The 20,863-nt window shown below is 37.4% G+C and overlaps 1 protein-coding gene across 1 annotated transcript in view; it reads right to left on the reverse strand.

The window, feature by feature from the left end:
- The window catches only part of ttn.2 (titin, tandem duplicate 2), a 173,622-nt gene that overhangs the window by 101,682 nt on the left and 51,077 nt on the right, over positions 1-20,863 (reverse strand). The window contains exons 45-69 of the mRNA XM_066641306.1: positions 17,725-18,006; positions 17,231-17,509; positions 16,825-17,106; positions 16,448-16,726; positions 16,006-16,293; positions 15,412-15,690; positions 15,029-15,307; positions 14,656-14,934; positions 14,231-14,518; positions 13,826-14,113; positions 13,328-13,618; positions 12,857-13,144; positions 12,288-12,401; positions 11,173-11,446; positions 10,893-11,076; positions 10,663-10,746; positions 9,778-10,045; positions 9,112-9,372; positions 8,597-8,806; positions 8,416-8,493; positions 8,288-8,314; positions 8,103-8,159; positions 7,966-8,016; positions 7,533-7,595; positions 7,064-7,135 (exon numbers count right to left, since the gene is read on the reverse strand). Of these exons, the coding sequence (XP_066497403.1) occupies positions 7,064-7,135; positions 7,533-7,595; positions 7,966-8,016; positions 8,103-8,159; positions 8,288-8,314; positions 8,416-8,493; positions 8,597-8,806; positions 9,112-9,372; positions 9,778-10,045; positions 10,663-10,746; positions 10,893-11,076; positions 11,173-11,446; positions 12,288-12,401; positions 12,857-13,144; positions 13,328-13,618; positions 13,826-14,113; positions 14,231-14,518; positions 14,656-14,934; positions 15,029-15,307; positions 15,412-15,690; positions 16,006-16,293; positions 16,448-16,726; positions 16,825-17,106; positions 17,231-17,509; positions 17,725-18,006 (5,145 nt within the window). The remainder of the gene's footprint in view (positions 1-7,063; positions 7,136-7,532; positions 7,596-7,965; positions 8,017-8,102; positions 8,160-8,287; positions 8,315-8,415; positions 8,494-8,596; positions 8,807-9,111; positions 9,373-9,777; positions 10,046-10,662; positions 10,747-10,892; positions 11,077-11,172; positions 11,447-12,287; positions 12,402-12,856; positions 13,145-13,327; positions 13,619-13,825; positions 14,114-14,230; positions 14,519-14,655; positions 14,935-15,028; positions 15,308-15,411; positions 15,691-16,005; positions 16,294-16,447; positions 16,727-16,824; positions 17,107-17,230; positions 17,510-17,724; positions 18,007-20,863) is intronic.

The following is a 20,863-nucleotide window of genomic DNA, read 5'->3' on the forward strand; positions in this document are numbered from 1 at the left end:
TGTTTGATCTCAGGTTGAGGCTGGTGCTTAGTTTCAGGTTTAGATTGAGATTTGACTTCAGGTTTAGGCTTAGGTTCAGGTTCAAATTTAGGTTTCAGCTCAGGCTTAACCTCAAATTCTGGTTCTGGTTTCACTTTTGTTATTGGTTCAGGCTTAACCTCAGGTTTAGGTTCAAGTTTGACCTCCGGTTTTGGCCCAGGGATAACTTCAGGTTTAGGTATGAACTGAGGTTTAGGCTCATGTTTAACTTCAAGTTTCTGTTCAGGTTTGACATCGGCTTTTAGCTCAGGCTTAACTTCATGTTTAGGTTCAGGTCTGACATCAGCTTTGGGCTCAGGCTTAGCCTCAGGTTTAGGTCTGAGCTCAGGTATAGTACCAGGTTCAATTTCAGGTTTAGATTTGTACTTCACCTCAGCTTTGGGTTCAGGTTTGACCTCAGGCTTAATCTCAAGTTTGGGTTTGACCCCATATTTAGGTTCAGATTTAAGATCAGGTTTAGATTTGATCTCAGGTTTCTTCTCAGATATAACTTCAGGTGTAAAAAAAATCTCAGGTTTCAGTTCAGGCTTAACCTCAGGTTTAGATTTGATCTCAGGTTTTGGTTCAAGCTTAAACTCAGGTTTAGATTTGATATCAGATTTCAGCTCAGACTTCACCTCAAGTTTAGATTTGAGTTCAGGTTTCAGTTCAGCGATAACTTCAGGTTTAGATTTGATCTCAGGTGTCAGCTTAGGCTTCATCTCATGTTTGGATTCGATCTCATGTTTCAGTTCTGTTTTAACCTCAGGTTTAGGCTCAAGAGTGACATCTTCGTTTTGAAGCAGAATCTCTTCTTTTCTAAGAGTTTTCTTCTCTTTTGTGAGAGCAGAAGTGATGTCTTTCTTTTGAGGAATCTCCTCTGGTTGAAGCACAGGAGAGATGACATTCACTTCTTTCTGTATATATGAGGCAACTTCTGGCTTCTTGCAGGATTCTTGTACTTTGAAAGAACATTCAAATTAAAGATAAACCTTTAAACTGTTCTTTTTAAGAGTTTGTCAAAGTCTGTGTAAGATAAAATAAACAAAGAACATTGGACAACAACAAGAAGAAATGCCACTGTGTGGTCATTGTTTTCCTTTAAGAGCGTGGCAAATGACACAAACACAAGCACAAACATATATCTCCCAACATGAAAGACATGATCTAATACCTTTCTGTGAAGCTACATCCTTAGGAACCACAAAGGCTTCTGGTTCAGGTTTAGGTGGTACTGGTTTTGGTGGTTTTGGCGGAGATGGTTCTCCTTTATCTTCCTCCACGTAAACTTAAAATGACATTTATTTTGATTTAATTAAAGACTATGCAATAAAACAGACACAGGGACATAACACATGCTTCCAAATCGGAAGCTAGACAAACCCACATGTACATTACAAACAAACAATGAAGTTTACAGGAAAGAGAATCATATTAACTGAAGAAGACAGGAAGACAGTAAGAGATGCACACACTACCTTTTGCAGCTGGAGACACTCTTTCCTTCACTGCTGCAGGTCTGAGTTCTTGCTTCAATTCAATTTTAGGTTCAAACTTAATCTCAGGCTTAGCTTCAGGTATGACTTCAGTTTTAGGTTCAAGCTTGATTTCAGGTGTTGGCTTAGGCTTCAAGTCAGGTTTAGGCACAGGCTTAACCTCAGGTTTGATCTCAGGTTTAATCTCAAGTTTTGGTTCTTGTTTGACTTCAGGTTTAGGCTCAGGTTTAACTTCAGGTTTCAGTTCATGTTTAGCCTCAGGTTTTGGTTTGACTTCAGGTTTCGGCACATGCTTAACTTCAGGTTTGGGCTTGACCTCTGGTTTAGGCTCAGGCTTAACTTTGGGTTCAGCCTCTGGTCTGACTTCTGGTTTAAGCTCAGGCTTAACCTTAGGTTCAGGTTTTGCTCTGACCACTTCTTTACCTTCAGGTTTGACTTCAAGTTTTGGTTTAGGTTTAACTTCGAGTTTTGGCTCAGGCTTAATCTCAAGTTCCAATTTTACTTCAGGCACCAGCACAGGTATAACCTCAGGTTTGGGTTTGACCTCAGGTTTCAGCTTAGGCTTCCCCTCAAGTTTTGGTTCAGGTTTGACCTCAGGTTCATCTTTATACTTTTTAGGCACAATAGGGACTTTGTCCTCTGTTTTGAGAGCAGGTGTGTCTTTCTTCTGAGGAATCTCCTCAAGGTTGGGCACAAGATCAACTTCTTTCTGTTTATATGTAGGGATCTCTGGCTTCTTGGAAGGTTCTTGTACTTTGGAAGAATATTCATATTAAAAAAATGCTTCAAATTGCACTCTTATTAAGTTTGCCAACCAGAATATAAGTGTAAGATACAAGATGTTTAAGACAACAAGAAGTCAATAAATTGCCACTATGGGATCTCAGTGTTCCCTTAAGAGCGTGGCAAATAAGAAGGCAGTTTAACACAGACACATGCACATACAAATATGGATTGACATAAAAAAAACAAACTTATACCTTTCGGAGGAGCCACCTCCTTAGGAACCACAATGGCTTCTGGCTCAGGTTTAGGTGGTACTGGTTTTGGTAGTTCAGGATGAGTTGGTTTTCGTTTCTCTTCCTCCACACGAACTTAAAATGACATTTATTTTAGTTTTAATTCTCATATAAAGTCAACTTTAAAGAAATGAAAGACAATGCTTCAAATCGCACTGTTTTAAGAGTCTGTCAACCAAAGAATCAGTGTAAGATACATGAAACACAAAACAAGAAGAAGTAAAAGGCACTGTGGGATCATACTTTTCCTTTAAGACTGTGGTTCTACACATATGAATAAATATCTATTGACAGAAATTAAAGAACTAATACCTTTCGGAGGAGCTACTTTCTCAGGAACCACAATGGCTTCCGGTTCAGGTTTAGGTGGTACTAGTTTTGGTGGTTCTGGCACTGCTGGTTTTTGTTTCTCTTCCTCCATGTAAACTTAAAATGACATTTATTTAAGTTTTGCTTCACGTTTAAAGCATTTTTGAAGAAATGAAAGACAATACTTTATGGCATTGTTTTTAAGAATTTGTCAACACAAAAGTCAGTGACACAAGACACAAAAAAGGGAACATAAAATGCCACTGTGGGATCATGTTTTTCTCTCCTCTCATAAAGAGGACAGTTCAACACAGACATATACACAAACATAGATCTACTTACATAAAAAAAAGGAACTAATACCTTTGGGAGGAGCTACTTTCTCAGGAACTACAATGACTTCTGGTTCAGGTTTAGGTGGTTTTGGTTTTTCAGGCAGAGTTGGTTTTCGTTTCTCTTCTTCCACATGAACTTGAAATGATATTTACTTTGGTTTGAATTCCCATTTAAGGCAACACATTAAGTCTATTGAAGACAATACCTAAAATCCTACTGTTCAAATAATTATGAACTAATTTAAAAGGTTATAGGACAAAAAAAAAAAGATCCCTTAAGAACATGGCAAATAAGACAAAGGTTCAGCACAGACACATGATAGACACAACAGAATTTCTTCTAAAATAAAAGTATAAACCATTACCTTTTGGAGGGGCTACCTCCTTAGGAACCACAATGGCATCTGGCTCAGGTTTAGGTGGTACTGGTTTTGGTGGTGCTGGCAGAGTTGGTTTTGTTTTCTCTTCCTCCACTCGAACTTAAAATAACATTTATTTTGGTTTGAATTCACATGTTAAGGCAACACATTTAATCTATTAAAGGCTGTGCTTCTAAGCTTCTCATCGCACTGTACAAAGAGTTGGCAAGCAACAAAAATCACAGGACAACAAGTCAGCACAATGCCACTGTGGGATCAAGATTTTCCCTTAAGAACGTGGCAAATAATACACAGACTCAACACAGACACACGCACATAAGAATATTTTCTGATATAAAAATTATAAACCATTACCTTTCGGAGGGGCTACCTCCTTAGGAACGACAATGGCTTCTGGTTCAGGTTTAGGTGGTACTCGTTTTGGTGGTTCTGGCAGAGTTGGTTTTTGTTTCTCTTCCTCCACACGAACTTAAAATGAAATTTATTTTAGTTTTAATTCACATTTAACTGGAATACATGAAAGCCAATGCCTCAAATCGCATTGTTTTAAGAGTTTGTCAACCCATAAATCAGTGTAAGATACCAAAAAGGAAACAAGAAGACATAAAAATGCCACTGAGGGATTAGGATTTTCCTTTAAGTCTGTGGCAAAAATGAGACAGTTCAACACAGACACATGCACAAACACATATATACAGACATAAAATAAATAAATAAATGAATTAAAAAACATGAACTAATACCTTTCGGAGGAGCTACTTTCTCAGGAACCACAAGGGCTTCTGGTTCAGGTTTAGTTGGTACTGGTTTTGGTGGTTCTGGCAGAGTTGATTTTGGTTTCTCTTCCTCTACTTGAAATTTAAATTATATAACGCACATGTAAAGGCTACACATGAAGGTAAATAAAAAGGATGCTTAAAAATAAACTGTATGTAAGAGTTTGTTAAACTAAAAATCGTTGAAAAGTACAAAAAAAAAAAAAGACTAGACAATATTAAGTCAACAAAATGCCACTTTAGGATCATGGTCCTCCCTTAAGAGCGTGACAAGTAACAGAACAGTTCAACACAGACACAAGTGAAAACATGTATCTACTAACATGAAAGACATGAACGAATACCTTTCTTAGGAGCCACCTCCTTAGGAACCACAATGGCTTCTGGTTTGGGTTTAGGTGGTACTGGTTTTGTTGGTTCTGGCACAGTTGGTTTTCGTTTCTCTTCCTCCACACGAACTTAAAATGACATCAAATTTAGATTTAATTCACATTTAAAGACAACATGACTCAGCAATTACAGACAGTGCTTCAAATCGCACTGCTTTGGACTGACACAATCATTTACATCAACAAGGTAGTTTCTGACCCAAAGGTCACAAAGTTACATGAAACAAAGGACAAGTATGACAAATCAAAATGCCACTGAAAAATTTGGTTTCATTATAAGAACGTGGCTGATAATCAGTAAGATACACACACACACACACACACACAGCACAAGACTCACAGAGACAGGTGTACAATGAGACATTAGTTCACATGAATTCCATAAACTAATACCTTTTTCAGGAGCTACTTCCTTAGGAACTATGACGGCTGGTTCTGGTTTGGTTGGTTCTGGCTTTGGTGCCTCTGGTTCAGTTGGTTTTGGTTTCCTGACCGCCAAAGGAACTTAAAAGAACATTCATTTTGCTCTTAATTCATGTTTCAAGACATGAAACAATGCAAACACAATGACAAACAAGACAAATAACACTTCCAAGTCGGAAGCAGCACAAACAAGATGCAATATTTCTGTTTGAAGCAAACAAACATACAAAAGAGATTAAAAACCAAAAACAACACAGCTTGTGAGAAAGACACTACCTTTGGCTGTGGGTAACTCAGGTTTCTTCTCAGGAACAGGTTTTGGTTCAGGAGTTGGTTTCTTGGCCTCAGGTACAGGCTCAGGCTTAGCCTCTATCCTGGGCTCAGGTGCTGGGGCAGGTTTAGCAGCTGGTTCCTTGGGTTTAGGCTCTGGAACCAAGGGAGCTGTAGGTTCTGACAATTTTTCATGTAATAATAGACACAAAATATTAAGACTTAAGACCTCTGACAAGAGTATCATTAACACACATGGACAACATGACAACAATAATTTTTTGACATAAGGAAACATTTTGACAAATAAGAAACTTTGAAAGACAGATTATAAATACTGTTAAAAAAACATGTATTATTTCAGAAACACAATATTAAGAGTGCATTCCATAAACGAAATAACTTTGTCACAAAACACATAATACAACACTGATACATTTTCAAAGACAAACAATGAAATGCACTCCTTATTCAACATACCTTGAAAACAAGGACGAAAAAAAAAACAAGAGTCTATAAATGTACTTTGGACTGACACAAGACAAACATATTAAATGACTTTAAAAGATATAAACACAACAACAAAATACCTTTACTGGGAGTGACTGGTGTTGGCTGAGGTGCAGGTACCTCTTCACGTACTTTAAAGATATCAAGAAAAAATGTAAAACAAAACAAAACAAAACAAAAAAAAACACAAACAAGGAAAACAAATGTCAGGAAAAAATCGTTTGGACTCACAAGACACAGATTCAATGACATACACAGCGTGAGCCATAAACAATGTAAAGATGTGACATTTATACAAACATTTACCAGTGTATCATGAATATTAATGACCATACCTTTTGGAGTGTGTCGTTCTTTTGGTTCTGCCACCTTAACTGGTGTGATTATTTCCTCCACAGGTTTCTTGGCTTCGGGTACTTGAAAAAATATTAATACATATTTATATATTATATAAAACCATTTCCAGTTATTAAATGGTCATTATTGACAAACTGACAAATATTAAAAGGAAAATAAAGGTTGTGGCACTCAAGAAAAAGAAAAATATCTTATAAAAGATATTTAAAACGTACAACATTTAACTGATTACAGTGTGGGACTACACAACATAACACGGAGGCATTTTAATACCTTTAGCTTCCTTCTCCTCAATCAGTATGGGTTCCTCCTCTGGAACTTAAAGGACAATTACTACAATTAGATCAAAGCTACAAGCTTTGGCTTTGAGAGCAGTCATGCATGAGCAGTGCTGAAGAATGAAAAAACACCCCATTGACAGATATACATAGGAGATTCACAGACAGAAGGGATAAGCACAGAGACACAAAATATATACCATTTAAAATTAGGCAGTAGAAAATAGCACATCTAGGACAGCACAAACACAAACACACACACACACACACACACAGACTACATGACATATCTAAATCCATTACACCAGTATAGTAGCAAAAGGCAGGTCCATAAGGAATGCACATGACGGAATTATTTGGCAGTATATAAATCAGCCTCAATCCAAAACAGAAAAAAAAAAAAAAAGAAAAGAAAAGACAGAGTCAGAAAGACAGTGAAGGTGACATTAGCAATATTTGGCCAACATGTGGAAAGCCAGCCAATATTCTATAACACTCAGTACCTTGGACTGGCACTTCCTCTCTCATTCCTAGTGCCTTTCTCGCGATAGTCTCCTCCACAGGGATCTTCATGGCTGGTGAGAAAGAGAACGCACTTAGAAAAACAGACTAACTTTGTTCATGTTTTGGATGTAAATTTAACATATGGATGGAACAACAAACAACCAAAACAAATATGAAGTAAACACAAAAAATGTAGACACAAAAATGTAATGGACAAACAATGTCTAAAGACATATAGGACATTGAACTTTTCCAAAAACAGAGACACAACACAAAATGGAGGAAGGTAAGAAGTTTTGAAAACACCACAGAAAGAAATGTTAGGTAAGAGGTTAGGTTGTAATGAATAATGAGAAGGTGACACTGTCAGGGAGCAAACTGGTTAATTTTTCTGGAGAAAAGGAAGAGGGTTACTTTGTTGGTATGACTTGAGTGAAAGAACCAGGATGAAAAGCTCTCAGCAGATACCTGTAATAGAGATCTCCTCTACTATTTTTTCTTCTGTCCTGCTCTCATATTCATACTCATACTCTGGTGAAGGACAACAGTTTATTACACATTTTAAAAAAGTAGGTAAATTACACACAAGTTAAATATTATTCTTACTTTTATTATTATTATTATTATTATTATTGGGAGAGATGGGGTGAAATATTTATAAATTGTTTGATATTCAGTGTTTATTTTTTCAAAAACATTTCACAAAATTAAACGAAAAAAACATTTTTTCCAAACAAACAGTGATTGTGAGGTTTCAACATTTCGTTATTCAACACATCTGAGGATGGGCCGTTAAATGTGAAAACGCAGTTATCGTTGTTAGTGCGGATGTCCGCTGTAAGGGCAATGATTTTGTAAGATGATGAACAGTTAGTTATCAGGCTTCAGGTACGTGTTATACCTTGTACTTCCATCTTTTCTTCATAATGATAGTATTCTGCAGACGATTCAGCTTTTGAAATAAAGAATTCAATTAGTGAAGTTGTCTTCCTGTCAGAAGTCTTTAAATTTAGATTTATTTTTAAGCCCCTTTCTTACCTTCGACAGTAAACGCAGATGGTGCTTCGGGGATTTGTATTGAAGAATCAGGGATATCTGGGGATTTTTAAATATCAGTTGAAGTAATTTGTTGAAACTAATTACTTTATAAATAATGTCTCAATTTTATCTTAATGTGACTTTGTTAAACATTACTGAAGGGTCCTTTTAGTTACATTACTTACCATAAGGAACCCTTCCTAGATCAATTTCTGTGAAAAGGAGGTACGGTAAAATAGTGTTACTAAGATAAATACACAGATATATTCATGTAACATAAATTTTAACCATTGGCCAGTGGGTTGGTACAGACCTTTACCAGACAGGTACAACTCTGCTGTACTTTTAGCTTCACCCCGGGGCTCCAATCTGACAATCACTGAATATACGCCTAAAGAACCATTCATAAGATTAATGGGGTTTGAGACGAGAACGAATATGAAGATAAAATTCAGATGGGATACTGAATGCAGGCAGAGGCTGGCTGGACGAACCTTCATCTTCAGAGGTTACGTTGCGGATAATCATAAAGTGTCGTCGGCCTTCACTTCTGAATGTGTACTTTGGGCTCTCTTTGAGCTCCCATGTGTCTTTGTACCATGTTACTACAGCATTGTCGAAGGACACTTCACATTCAAATGTTGCAGACTGCCGTTCCCGGACCACAATGTTCTGAATGCGTTTAGTGAAATGTATTTGCTCCGCTAAAGAGAAACAACACAAGGCTGGTGTTTAGAGCATTTCTTTTTAAACTTTTGCTCTGATGGAAAAAGCATTTGTGCCTCAGTTAAAGTGTTAAAAACAGACCAAATTACATTCTACATTTCAACTACCCATAATTTGGAGATTAATATGTTATGTATTCAAAACAAAGATTTCAGACAAGAAACAAGTTTAAGCAGATTCACATCTGATGAAAATGGAAGAGGTTAGTAGATGGTCCAGCTAACTAATGACTAATAAAAAGATAACTAATAAAAAGAGGTAAGTCTGATAAACGTATACACACCTTCGACCCAAAGATTTGCAGTTGTTTCAAGGTTTTTGTATTTGCAAGTATATTCTCCCTGGTCTTCAGGTCTAACATCTTTGATTGAGAGCTTCTGTGTGTAATTGGCCACTGTGGAGGTGTATCGGCCACGAGCTTCTAAAAGCTTTCCATTTTTATACCATTGTGCCTTTACATTAGGTAGGGAGAATTGGCATGTTAGTGTACAGGTTTCGCCTTCCTTACCAGCAACATCCTCCATGTGCTCTTCCACTTCACCTTCTGTAAGGAAAGAAGTGAGAACATGTTAAAATTTTTCTCATCTACTAAATTTAACCAACATATCCTTGACACTGAGTTCTAAATGCCAAAAATAAGTTGTAAAATCTGTCTTGCTCCAGGTTAAAAAGATTAAAAGGTTAAAAATGTGTGTTCAGTAAAAACACCAAATTAATGTGGAAGATTACACTATGTGCAGATGCAAGTGGTGACCTTTCTATTTCATAACCATCGGAACTATTTTTACTCCCATTATTAATGTTTTCAAATAGTCACATAATAAAGTTAAACCATAATATTTGTGACTACATTTTCCGATACATTTTCCAAGCCGATACAACCCTAATGGTAATACAACTGTCTTAACTTACTAAATTAGTAATTCATGTTTAGGTGTACAATACATACCCAACACTGTCAGTTTGGCGCTGGAGATATGAGGTCCGCACACAATCCTGTAACTGCCTTCATCCCTTGTCTGGCAGTTCTTGACCTTCAAGATGTGGTTGTCACCAATAACTTTGATCTCATACTTGTCACTGGTGACAAGTTTTTGGGTTCCTTTATACCAGGTCAGTATGATCTCTGGGTAGTTGATCTTGATCTCACATTCAAATACAGCTTCCTTATTGGCAACTATGGTCTGGTCTGTGATGTCACTGATCACTGTTATAGGCTGCACAGAAAAGATACATGCATCAGTGAAACTATGACAGCACTGCTGCGCATACACAGACGCACACACACATGCACATACACACAAACAGTCATTTTCCAAAGTAAAACATGTACCCCTATTCTCATTCATTTTTAGTTTACTATATTATTTGAACACAACACATGTCCTTCACATTGTGTGAAAAATTTAAATGAATGGACCAACAGCAATGCGCTAAAATTACGGGAAAAGTAATTGGAAAATAATCTTTTATCATTGACTTCCCTTTGAAGTTAAGAAGGTTTTTTCTTTCTCTAATAAAGCTACTATATTTGGAGATAAATGTTATTAATAAATGTATTAGTACTTCCTGGTACTTTTGAAGATACATGTGTAGTGTGATCTGCATGACAAACTGGCTTGAGGAGACTATTTTTCTATTTTTATTATATTATAATATGTTCTATTTTTAATATAATATTTCAGTGTAGTTTTGATTTGTTTAATTAGAATATTATTTTGTTAAATGCTTGTGGCTTTGGCTTTGGCTTTTTTTTTTAGATGAAGAAGAAGTTTGTGTGAGTGTTTGTGTGTGTGTGTGTGTGTATTTTTCAGTATGTGTGTGTGTTTCACACCTCAGTTTGTTCCATCCTCTTTTGCAAATCAGCCACAAGTTTGGCTAAATCTTCTTCTGACTCACGCCCAGCACGTTCAACTTCCTAAAACCCCCCAAAAAATCAAAATTAAAGACACAATGGCAGAAGAAAGCACTGATGTTTCATGTATTCTAAGGCTCTCATCAGTGATTGTACTTGGACAAGCAAACAAATAAGACTGACTTGTTAGAATAAATATAAACTCTCACCGGTCTTCCACTTTCTTCAGCCTTCTCCTTTTTCAGTTGCTCAATGGCCACCAGGAGGCCACGATAGTCTGTGATGCCATACATTCGAGCATATTTCTCATACTCTTTCGGATCCACATTCCTGAGAAGCTCAACAATGTCGATGTCCTTGTCTTCTTTAGGGCTTTTCTGCTTTGATGGTGTCCTAAAAAACCAAACATTTAATTCAGCTAATGTACGTAGTTCCGAGAATACGGTTTAAAGTTATTTGGTATCTATCACAGAAAAACACCACTCTCACTTCTTCAGTTTGACTGTTTCAGGTGCCATCTCTTTCTTTTCGGACACATTTAGGTCAGTGCTGCACTCGATTTCTCCATGCATATTAGATGCCACACATCTATACTGGCCAGAGTCAGATTTGGTTGTTTCTTTAATCTCCAGTTTGGACTCTTGACCCTTCTGTTCAACACTGATACGACCACCATGAGTCATCTGCCTCCACTTGCCCTTCATCCATTTCACGTTAGGAATGGGATCTCCACCGACTTTAGCAATGAATGTTGCAGTGCCCTCTGTAAAAAAGTTGGAAACAAATGTCAGCATTGTTTCATTAAAATGAACAGAACTATCTATGCACAGATGTACAATACAATATACATTTGTTTTGCAGATGATTTTACAACAGATATTAATGACTCAAGCTTTGAATGCTTTAAGGTAAAACAATAATTTAGATTGAAGAAATTACTTGACTTTCATGATGATTGTTTCAGCATTTCCAGTAGTCATGTGTAATTATTACATATGAACAGTTATATTCATCAAATTAAAAGAAATACACACTTGAATTATATCAGTCTGTATGTAATGAATGAGTATATTGTACAAGTTTCACTTTTTGAATGGAATTACTGAAATAAATCAACGTTTTCATGATATTCTAATTTTATGACCAGCACCTGTAAATGAGACTCAGTGAGATCTGTTTTATAATTAACTTGAAGAACACACCACGATACTGATAATTCTATGGTAATTATAAAGAATATCAAGTGCCTATTCAAATGTACACAGCAAATTCCCTAGTGTTACTATTAGTAAACTTAACACTATTAGTATTAAGTTTACATTTTCACACTAATGGTGTTGATTTAACATTGGTGAATTTGTTGTGTACTTCTTATTAAATGATAAATTAACTAAATTCAGTCTTCTTTTAAAATGAACCTGAAAGGGAATCAGTTGCAAATCACCTCTTTCTTTTTGTGTTCAAAATATAAGTGTAAATGTGACAAAGTTCTGTTTCTGGTCCTTGAATCTGCTTAAACCAGAGAAATCATCCACAAACTTTATGAACATTTATTAGGCTACTGTGCTAACAGACTACTAACACTGAATAGATTGTCCACCTACTCTCAGTAATCCGGACACTCTTTGGTTCCTCAATGAAGAACAAGTTGTCCAGTTTCTTAGTTGGTGCAGCAGGTGCAGGTGCTGCAGCAGCTGGTGCAGGAGCTCCTGGTTTCTCTGCTGCTAGAATGACAAAGAGCCATGTAGATGTAATAATATAACAGGACATATATAGCTTATAATAAGAGCAGCCACAGACAGCCATTCAATGCAAGGATTGAAAGGGATGATCATAAACCTACACTTGTTATGTAAAGAAGCAAGGATCACAACAAAGGAATAACTTTTGGTCACTACTATTATTATTATTATTACTACTACAGAGAACTTAGGTAATGTCCAGCACAGTCAAGTTAAAGCATCCACAAATAAGCCAAAAAATGCTTTAGCATGTAACAAGCATTGCAGAACTAATCAGCATTACAAAAGAATAAAACGACGGCAGAGTAAAGCGCAAGAAAGGTTAAGCAATGCTAACGCATTAAAAGAAAAGGTGTTTAAACTATGCAAAAAGCCATATATGGCACACTTTTAAACAAGAATACAATGACACACAGGACAGGGAAAAATACCTTTCACAGTGACTTTAGACTTGCAGAATTCACTACCAGCTTCATTGGATGCCTTACAGAGATAATCACCAGCATCTGCTTTAGATACATGAACCATCTCTAAAGTGGCAGTGCCATCAACAAACGTGATCTTGGTGCTGGCAGAGGATGTCAGGTCTCTTCTGTCCTTCATCCACTGAATTTTCAGTGGAGGAGTGCCACGTACATGGCAGCTAAGAGAGAGTGTCTCGCCCTCATTCACCGTCACAGGTTTAAGAGCCAAGTCAAAGCTTGGAGGGACCTTTTGCTCTGCATTTTAAAAATAAAAAACAGGATTTACAAAAATATGTTTTAACAGAATGTATTGTAATTTGAAACTGAAAATGAGAGATGTAATGTTGTAATGGGTGTTTTTCAGCATTTCAGAGAGAGTTAAATATTGGCCTAAGTTACAGAAAACATGCAGACAAGTTAAGAGACTTATCTTTGTACCTGTAATGTGGACTGAAACCTGGCAAGAAGCAATGCCAGCCTCATTGCTGGCCTTACATGTGTAAGTACCACTATCTGAGCGTTGGGAATTCTTGATAACCAGCAAAGGCATATTGTTTTTGAAGGTTATGTCATATCTCTCAGAGCTGAAGATTTCTGTGTCATCTTTGAACCAGTTGACAGCTATAGGTTGCGATCCTGCTACACGGGCCTCAATCTTCACCAGTTTGCCCTCAGTTTCTTCAATGGATTCTGAAGGCTTTTTGGTGAAGCTTGGAGGAACTTTGCGTTCTATAAAGAGGAAACAAGTGTAAAATTAATGTAGCTCTTCTGTGATTTTAATTACAATCATCTTTGGTATAAGCCCAAACAACAACATCATATTAGCGTCACTGTTTTGAAGCAAAGCAACAAAGGGAATTTAAAGAAGAAAACAAAGAATGAATTAACACAATAAACAGCAGGCAGAAACATTTATAAACAGTCACCACCAGGTACCTTTCACAGTTAGTTCTGCTGAACAAGAGTCCTTGCCCATATCATTGCTAGCATGGCAAGAATAGCGGCCAGTGTCAGCCTTATCCGCCCTCAGAATAGTCAGATGTGGAGTGTTTTCCACACATGAAATCTTATAATTGCCCCCTGTACGGATATCTTTGTGATCCTTTGACCAAGTGACTTTTATAGGCAATGATCCAGTCATGTGGCATTGCAGTTCCACAATATCACCAACAGTAACTTCCACAGGTTCAAGCTTTTTATCAAACACTGGGGGATATCTTGGCTCTGAAAATTAAAGGAATTAAAACAAAATGCACAGACATTGTTAGCATGTATCAGAAGTTAAGTTTTAAAAACAGAACCAGACTTTGATTAAAACACGTAAAAATCAACAAGACAGACCTTGAAGGGTGAGCTTGGCTCTACAAGAGGCAGTTCCAACACTATTGGTTGCAACACAAGTGTATTCTCCAGAGTGTCTCATTTCACCCTTGGCAATTTTCAGGACAGCAGAGTTATCATCAAAAGTCATTGTGTACTCTGAGTCACTCCTCAGAGGTTCACCATCTTTAAGCCAAGAAATCTCCATAGGAGAGGACCCTGCAACACGACACTCAAACTGGACACTATGTCCTTCAGTTTGCTGAATACTAGTAATTTTCTTGGGGAAAGAAGGTGGCGTTTTGGCCTCTGAAAAGGGAAAATTTAAACAAAACACCAGCAAAAGTTAAAAAAAAGAGCAATGCCATTTTGCTTATACCTGAAATAAAGATAAAAGAGATATTTAAAGATAAAGAGAATACTCTCTGAAGAGAAATGATCATCACCTTGTACAGTTAAATAGCAGGTGGAAGTCACACATCCAATGCTGTTTTCTGCCTTACAAGTATATTCACCAATATCAGCTTTTGAGGCTTTAGTCAGTTTCAAGCATGCCGTGCCTTTGGAGTACTCAATTCTACAGGCTGGAGAAGATCTGACTTTGCCATCTCCCTTGAACCAGGACACTTTGATTTCAGGAGTGCCCACGATCTGGCATTTCAGACAGACTGCATCACCTGCAGTCACCTCCATTGGTTCCAAGCTCTCCGTAAAGGAAGGGGGTTCTAAAAAAGTTGAAAATAGCCCATGTATTTTAAGAAAGCATAGAATTAGAGTTTCTCTCAGCCTAATTAAAACTCTTTTAGAGAAAGTACAAACCTAATATCGACACTGTGGCATTACAGGTGTCGTGTCCAGCATCATTGGAAACCTCACAGGTATATTTTCCTGCAGTCTCTTTATCACTGTTCAGACACTCCAGGATACAGGAGCTCTCTGTGGTTGTTATATTATATTTGTAAGAAGAGAAGATCTCCTGCCCTTCTTTGTACCATTTTACAAGAATTTTTGGGCTTCCAGCATATGTGCACTCAAGAATCATTGATTTGCCCATTTCAACTGAGACATTCTTTAGTTTCTTCACAAAGTGTGCAGCCTCTAAACAAAACAATTGAAATAACATTATACCATTTATTATTATTATTATTATTATTATTATTATTAAACATTTTACACACTGACAATTAAAAACATAAACTAACCTTTCACAAATAGATTGACAGGGCAGCTTTCCTTTCCTGCATCATTAATAATCTGGCAAGTATATTCGCCTGCATGAGATTTGTCAATTTTAAAGAGCTCCAGCGTGGCTATGTCTCCTCTTAAGGCAATCTCACAGCTTCTACCTGACACAATTTCCTTACTGCCTCTGAACCACTTCAATTTTAATGGCACACTTCCTCTCACAGTGGCCGTAAATGTGACATTTGAACCTGGGAGGGCTTCCACTGGCTGAGGTGGTGTCACAAAAGATGGAGGTTCTGCAGCAAAATGTCAGAAAATAATATAAAGAACTTTGTTTGTGGACCTAATAAAGTTTTCAGTTATTTCTGGCCTAAATATAACCAATATAAGTGAAAAGACATTAGTGCTGTCTTAGGTAATACAGTAGCATAGAATTAACTAAATAAATAACTAACATCAATGTTCCACTTTTTATGTAAATTATTTTACATTTATGAAAACCTCAAATTAAAACATTAGCAATAACTCTCCCTGGCAGATGCTTCCTAATCATAGTTCTATAACATTATTTTAAAATAACTTATAATTGACAAAGAAAAAAAGACCCTGACCTTTAACAACAAGTGAAGCAGTGGTCTCGGCTGTGCCAGCACTGTTCTGTGCTTTACATTTGTATGAACCCGAGTCTGACAGTTTCAGGATGGGCAGCTTGAGAGTACAAGTGTTCTCAGAAAAGCTAATCTCATAATTTGGTCCACTCTTGATCTCTTCTCCATCATGGAACCAAGAAATGGTGAGAGGGGCAGAACCCGAGACTTTACAGTCTATTTCCATAGGTTTGCCAATGATACTTTGAGCGTCCTTCATTTTCCGTGAGAATGTGGGAGGGATAATCTTATCTGTTTAGAAAAGGTGGTCATCAGTCACAAATGTGTTGGAATAATTATGAATGTGCTTTGCACTCACAGAGACTAAGACTTTGCTAATAGTCAAAAGAATGATTCTACTTACTAAGTGCCATTAATGTCAGTAAGAAAACACACTGGAACTAACCTAGGACAGTCAGGTGCATTTTGCAGCTGTCACTGCCGACCTGATTTTTGATCTCAAAGGTGTATTCTCCGGTATCCCCTTTCTCTGCAGATAAAAACTTAAGACTGGAAACCATTTTGGAGAAAGTGATTTTGTATTTTCTGCCAGAAGACAGCTCCACACCATCTTTGTACCATTTTGGTTTGAGTTCTGGAGTTCCAGATACAGTGCATTCTAAAGCAGCTGCATCACCTGCAGTGACACTGACAGACTCTGTCTTATCCACAATGGTAGCAGGTTCTGAAAATTAAGAAGAATCATTTGGTTTCACTACCAAACCATGCAACATAAAAAGAAGACCAAAAGTAAGAGGTAGCAGCAGAAAGAATTCTACAAACCTAAGACAGTTAGGTTTGCCATGCATTCTGCCATGCCAGCGTCATTTTTAAGCTGACAGGTATACTTCCCAGCACATGTGGAATCAGCTTTAAAGATTTTAAGAGTGACCTGGTTATTCTCAAATGTAATTTTCCTATTGTCACCATCTCTGAGAATATGGTCCTTGTCCTGAATCCAAGTCACACTTATTGGTTCAGAACCTTTGACAGTGGCCACCATAATCACATCCTCATTAGATATAACTGTTGTATTGGACAGTTTCTTGACAAAGACAGGTGGTTCTAGATGGCAGGAAAGAATTACATATTAATAAAAGATTAAACACAAGATATTCTCAAAATTACCGGTTGTAAAATAAAATTACATTTCACAATGTTCACAACTTTCATTGTTCATTTTACTAACCTCTGAGTTTCACTGTTCCCTGGCAGGTATCACTTCCCACACTGTTTTTGGCTTTGCACTCATATTCACCAGCATCTGATGCCTCCAATCCAAGGATGTGCAGAGTTGCAGAGTGCCCCTCAGACACAAACTTGTATTTTCTACTTTCCTTCAGAGGCTTATTGGCTTTAAACCAAGTTATCTCAAAAGGTACACTGCCCTTCAGCTCACAATTAAGGCTGATGTCTTTTCCTTTCAATCCCTCAACTGGTATGGGCACTTTGTGGAAAGTTGGTGGTTCTATGAACATGATTTAAATTTAAAATTTAGTATTATATAAATGCATAACTAACTGTTTAACCAGCTGTTTAAAAAACATGATGAGGAAATATCTGACAAGTTAAGTTTTTTACAAGTTAAGTCACATTTGAAAAAGTGTGAAAGAATTTACCCAAACAAAAAAAAGCACCAAACAAACCCAACATCAACAGGGAAACCATCATCAGTTTTCTAACCTTTGACTGAGAGAGTAGTGCTGCAACTCTTAGTTCCAGCATCATTTTGGGCTTCACAGCTGTATACACCATCATCAGTAGAGCTAGTGCTCAAAATCTCAAGCACCGCCATAGATCCGTCAAATGTCATCCTCATGTTGTCACTTTCAGTGACCACAGCATCATTTTTATACCAGCTGATTTTCAAAGGAGCCGTGCCAGTAACTTTGGTCTCAAGCCGAAGTGGCTCTCCCATCTTTATATACTTAGTTGCTGGTAGTTTCTGAACAAACTCAGGTGGCTCTGTAAAGAAACAATTAGTACAGTTTAAAAAACATATCTGAAAATAAGTGAAGAGGAAAGCAGGCAGCTTCTGAGATGAAGAGCAAAGAATGGATACCAGAGGATGGAAGCGTGTTGACGAAGGATGAGAAAAAGCATGATGATGGTGAAAAGCTCAGAGGCAACATAAGAAGCAGCAAGACAATACACAAATTGGAAGCAAAGTAAAGCACAAGATTGCACAAGTGAATGGTGAAAGCGAAGCAATAAAGAATAAAGTCCAACCTTTCACCAGTAAGCTTGTGGTACATTTCACTGTACCAGCATCATTGCTAACTTGGCAAGAGTAAGTCCCAGAGTTTGTAAGGTCCACAGTATTAAGATCTATAAAGCAAGAAAGGCCCTCAAGGCCAATAAAGCAAGACGGTCCAGTGATCAACTCTGTGTCCTCTTTGAACCATTTGACAGTGAAGGGAGGTGTTCCCTTAAAGGTACTCTTAAAACGGACAGTCATTTTTGGTATGACAGCCTGGGGTTCAGGCACCATCACAAAGCTTGGAGGCTCTAATTATTTTTGGGAAAGAAAAAGAGACAAACCCATTAAAGAACTGGCAACCCTTATCAATCTTAAAAGATTAAACATGCTTTATATTTGACAGAATGTTTCAAATGGTCATTTGAGCTGACCTTTCACCCTCAGTGTTCCACTGCATTCACAACTGCCTGCTTTGTTTGTAAGTTTACAAGAGTAGGTTCCAGTGTCTGCCATCTCTAGTTGCTCAATCTCCAAAGAGACACTGTTATCATCTTGAACCAGTTTGTGCTTGGTTCTACCCGACAGTTTGGTCCCATCTTTTAACCACTCCACAGTTATTGGGAGTGAGCCGGATATATTGCATCCGATTTTTACTGGGGAGCCTAGAATCTCCTCCATATCACTCAGAGGTTTGATGAAGGCAGGAGGAATTATTTGTTCTGTTCAGAAGACAAAAGTTGTAAATAATAAAAAAAGCTTTCTGCTAGTTTGTATGTACATACAGGTATTATGGATAGTTTATGAAACACTAACCTAAGACGTTCAAAGTCACTTTGCACTGGCATACACTTATGTGATTGGAAACTTCAAAGAAGTACGTTCCTCCATCATCTAACTGAACAGACTGGATCTTAAGATTGCTGACATTATTGGCAAAGGTAAGGCTGTGTTGTCTGGATGGGACAACCTCCTTGCCATCTTTGTTCCATTTCACTTTCAGCTCAGGAGTGCCTGTTACCTTGCACTCAAAACTGACTGGATCTCCAGCAGTGACATTTATAACCTCTGGCTTTTCAATAATCTGGGGAGGCTCTGAAATTCAAAGGTTCAAAAGGTTCAAAAGTCAAGTATTATGCTTACTGTATTGATGACTATTTAATACTTGAAATACATACAACATAAGTAACCAACCAACCTTGAACCAAAAGTGTGGCAAAGCACTTCTCCTGTCCTGCCTCATTCATTGCCTGGCAGGTATATCTGCCACTATGGCCAGATTCACAAATGGGGATTCGCAAAGTAGCAACATTATTTTCTAATGTTTTCTCAATTTTAGGGTCGTCCAAAATCCAGGTTTCATCTTTCTGCCACTGTATGGTCAGAGGAGGAGACCCCACCACAATGCATTTGAACTCAGCGGTGTTTCCCAATACTGTGGCTACATTCTGGATCTTCTCTACAAAAGCTGGTGGTTCTGATGGTGGGGAGTTCAAAAAAACATTTAGATATACTGCTAAACAAGCTTACATCAGGTTTAAAAATTCTAATTGTAAAAAATACTGAGTTCACCTTTTATGCTTAGTGTTGTGCTACATGAACAGCTGCCAACTTCATTTGAAACAGTACAGAGATATTCCCCAACATCCAAGTCATCACACTTCTGTATGTCAAGAACTATTATTGAGCCATTCCTCTGTGAGAACATGTGTTTGGTGCTGGATTTGATCTCTTTTGTATCCTTTTGCCAGGTAATCTCAAAAGGAGCAGTGCCTTTAATCTGACACTCAAAAGAAGCATTTGAACCATTCACAACTTCTGCTGGAGTGAAAGGCTTTAAGATTACTGGAGGCTCTGTAATATTAAGACAACAATGGACAATGTAAAAAGTATGTTTGTTATTTCTGTTTCTCACTTGTCCAATGAATAACTTTTAAAATGTTCACTAACCTTTGACTTTCAGTTCCATACTACAGCTCTCACTACCCGCTTCATTTCGGGCCTCACAGTAATATACTCCACTGTCTTTGATATCAGCACCAGTGATCTCAAGCCGGGCCAATGAGTTATCAAAACTTATTTTATGCTTGACATCCGGACTTATTTCATTGCCATCTTTGAACCAGTATGTGTCTATCTCTGGAGTGCCCACAACCTGACACTCAAAAACTACAGACTGGCCAGGCTTCACCACAGAAACCTTTTCAGGTTTTCGAATGAATTTTGGAGGTTCTGCATAACAGACATTTAAAATCACAGTTATGTTAGGTTCTTAAAAATAAATATATGAAAGGACATAAAAAATTAATTTAAAAAATGTAAAAACCTTTGACAAAAAGTATTGCTTGGCAGGAATCACACCCAACATCATTGGATATTTCACAGATATAGTCTCCAGAGTCTGATGGCTTAGTGAAAAAGAGCTCAAGGGAAGTTGATGAATCGTCTTTTTGAACAGAACAGTCAACCCCTGATAAGACCTCTTTTTTATCTTTGAACCACTTGATAGTCAATGGCGGCGTGCCAGACATAAGCGCATTGAACTGAACTCTAGTTCCAGGTATGACATCCTGTGACTCTGGTTTCTCGATAATAGTGGGTGGTTCTGATATTGGAAAAAAATAT

Source organism: Hoplias malabaricus, chromosome 12, assembly GCF_029633855.1.
Source record: "Hoplias malabaricus isolate fHopMal1 chromosome 12, fHopMal1.hap1, whole genome shotgun sequence".
NCBI lineage: Eukaryota > Metazoa > Chordata > Actinopteri > Characiformes > Erythrinidae > Hoplias > Hoplias malabaricus.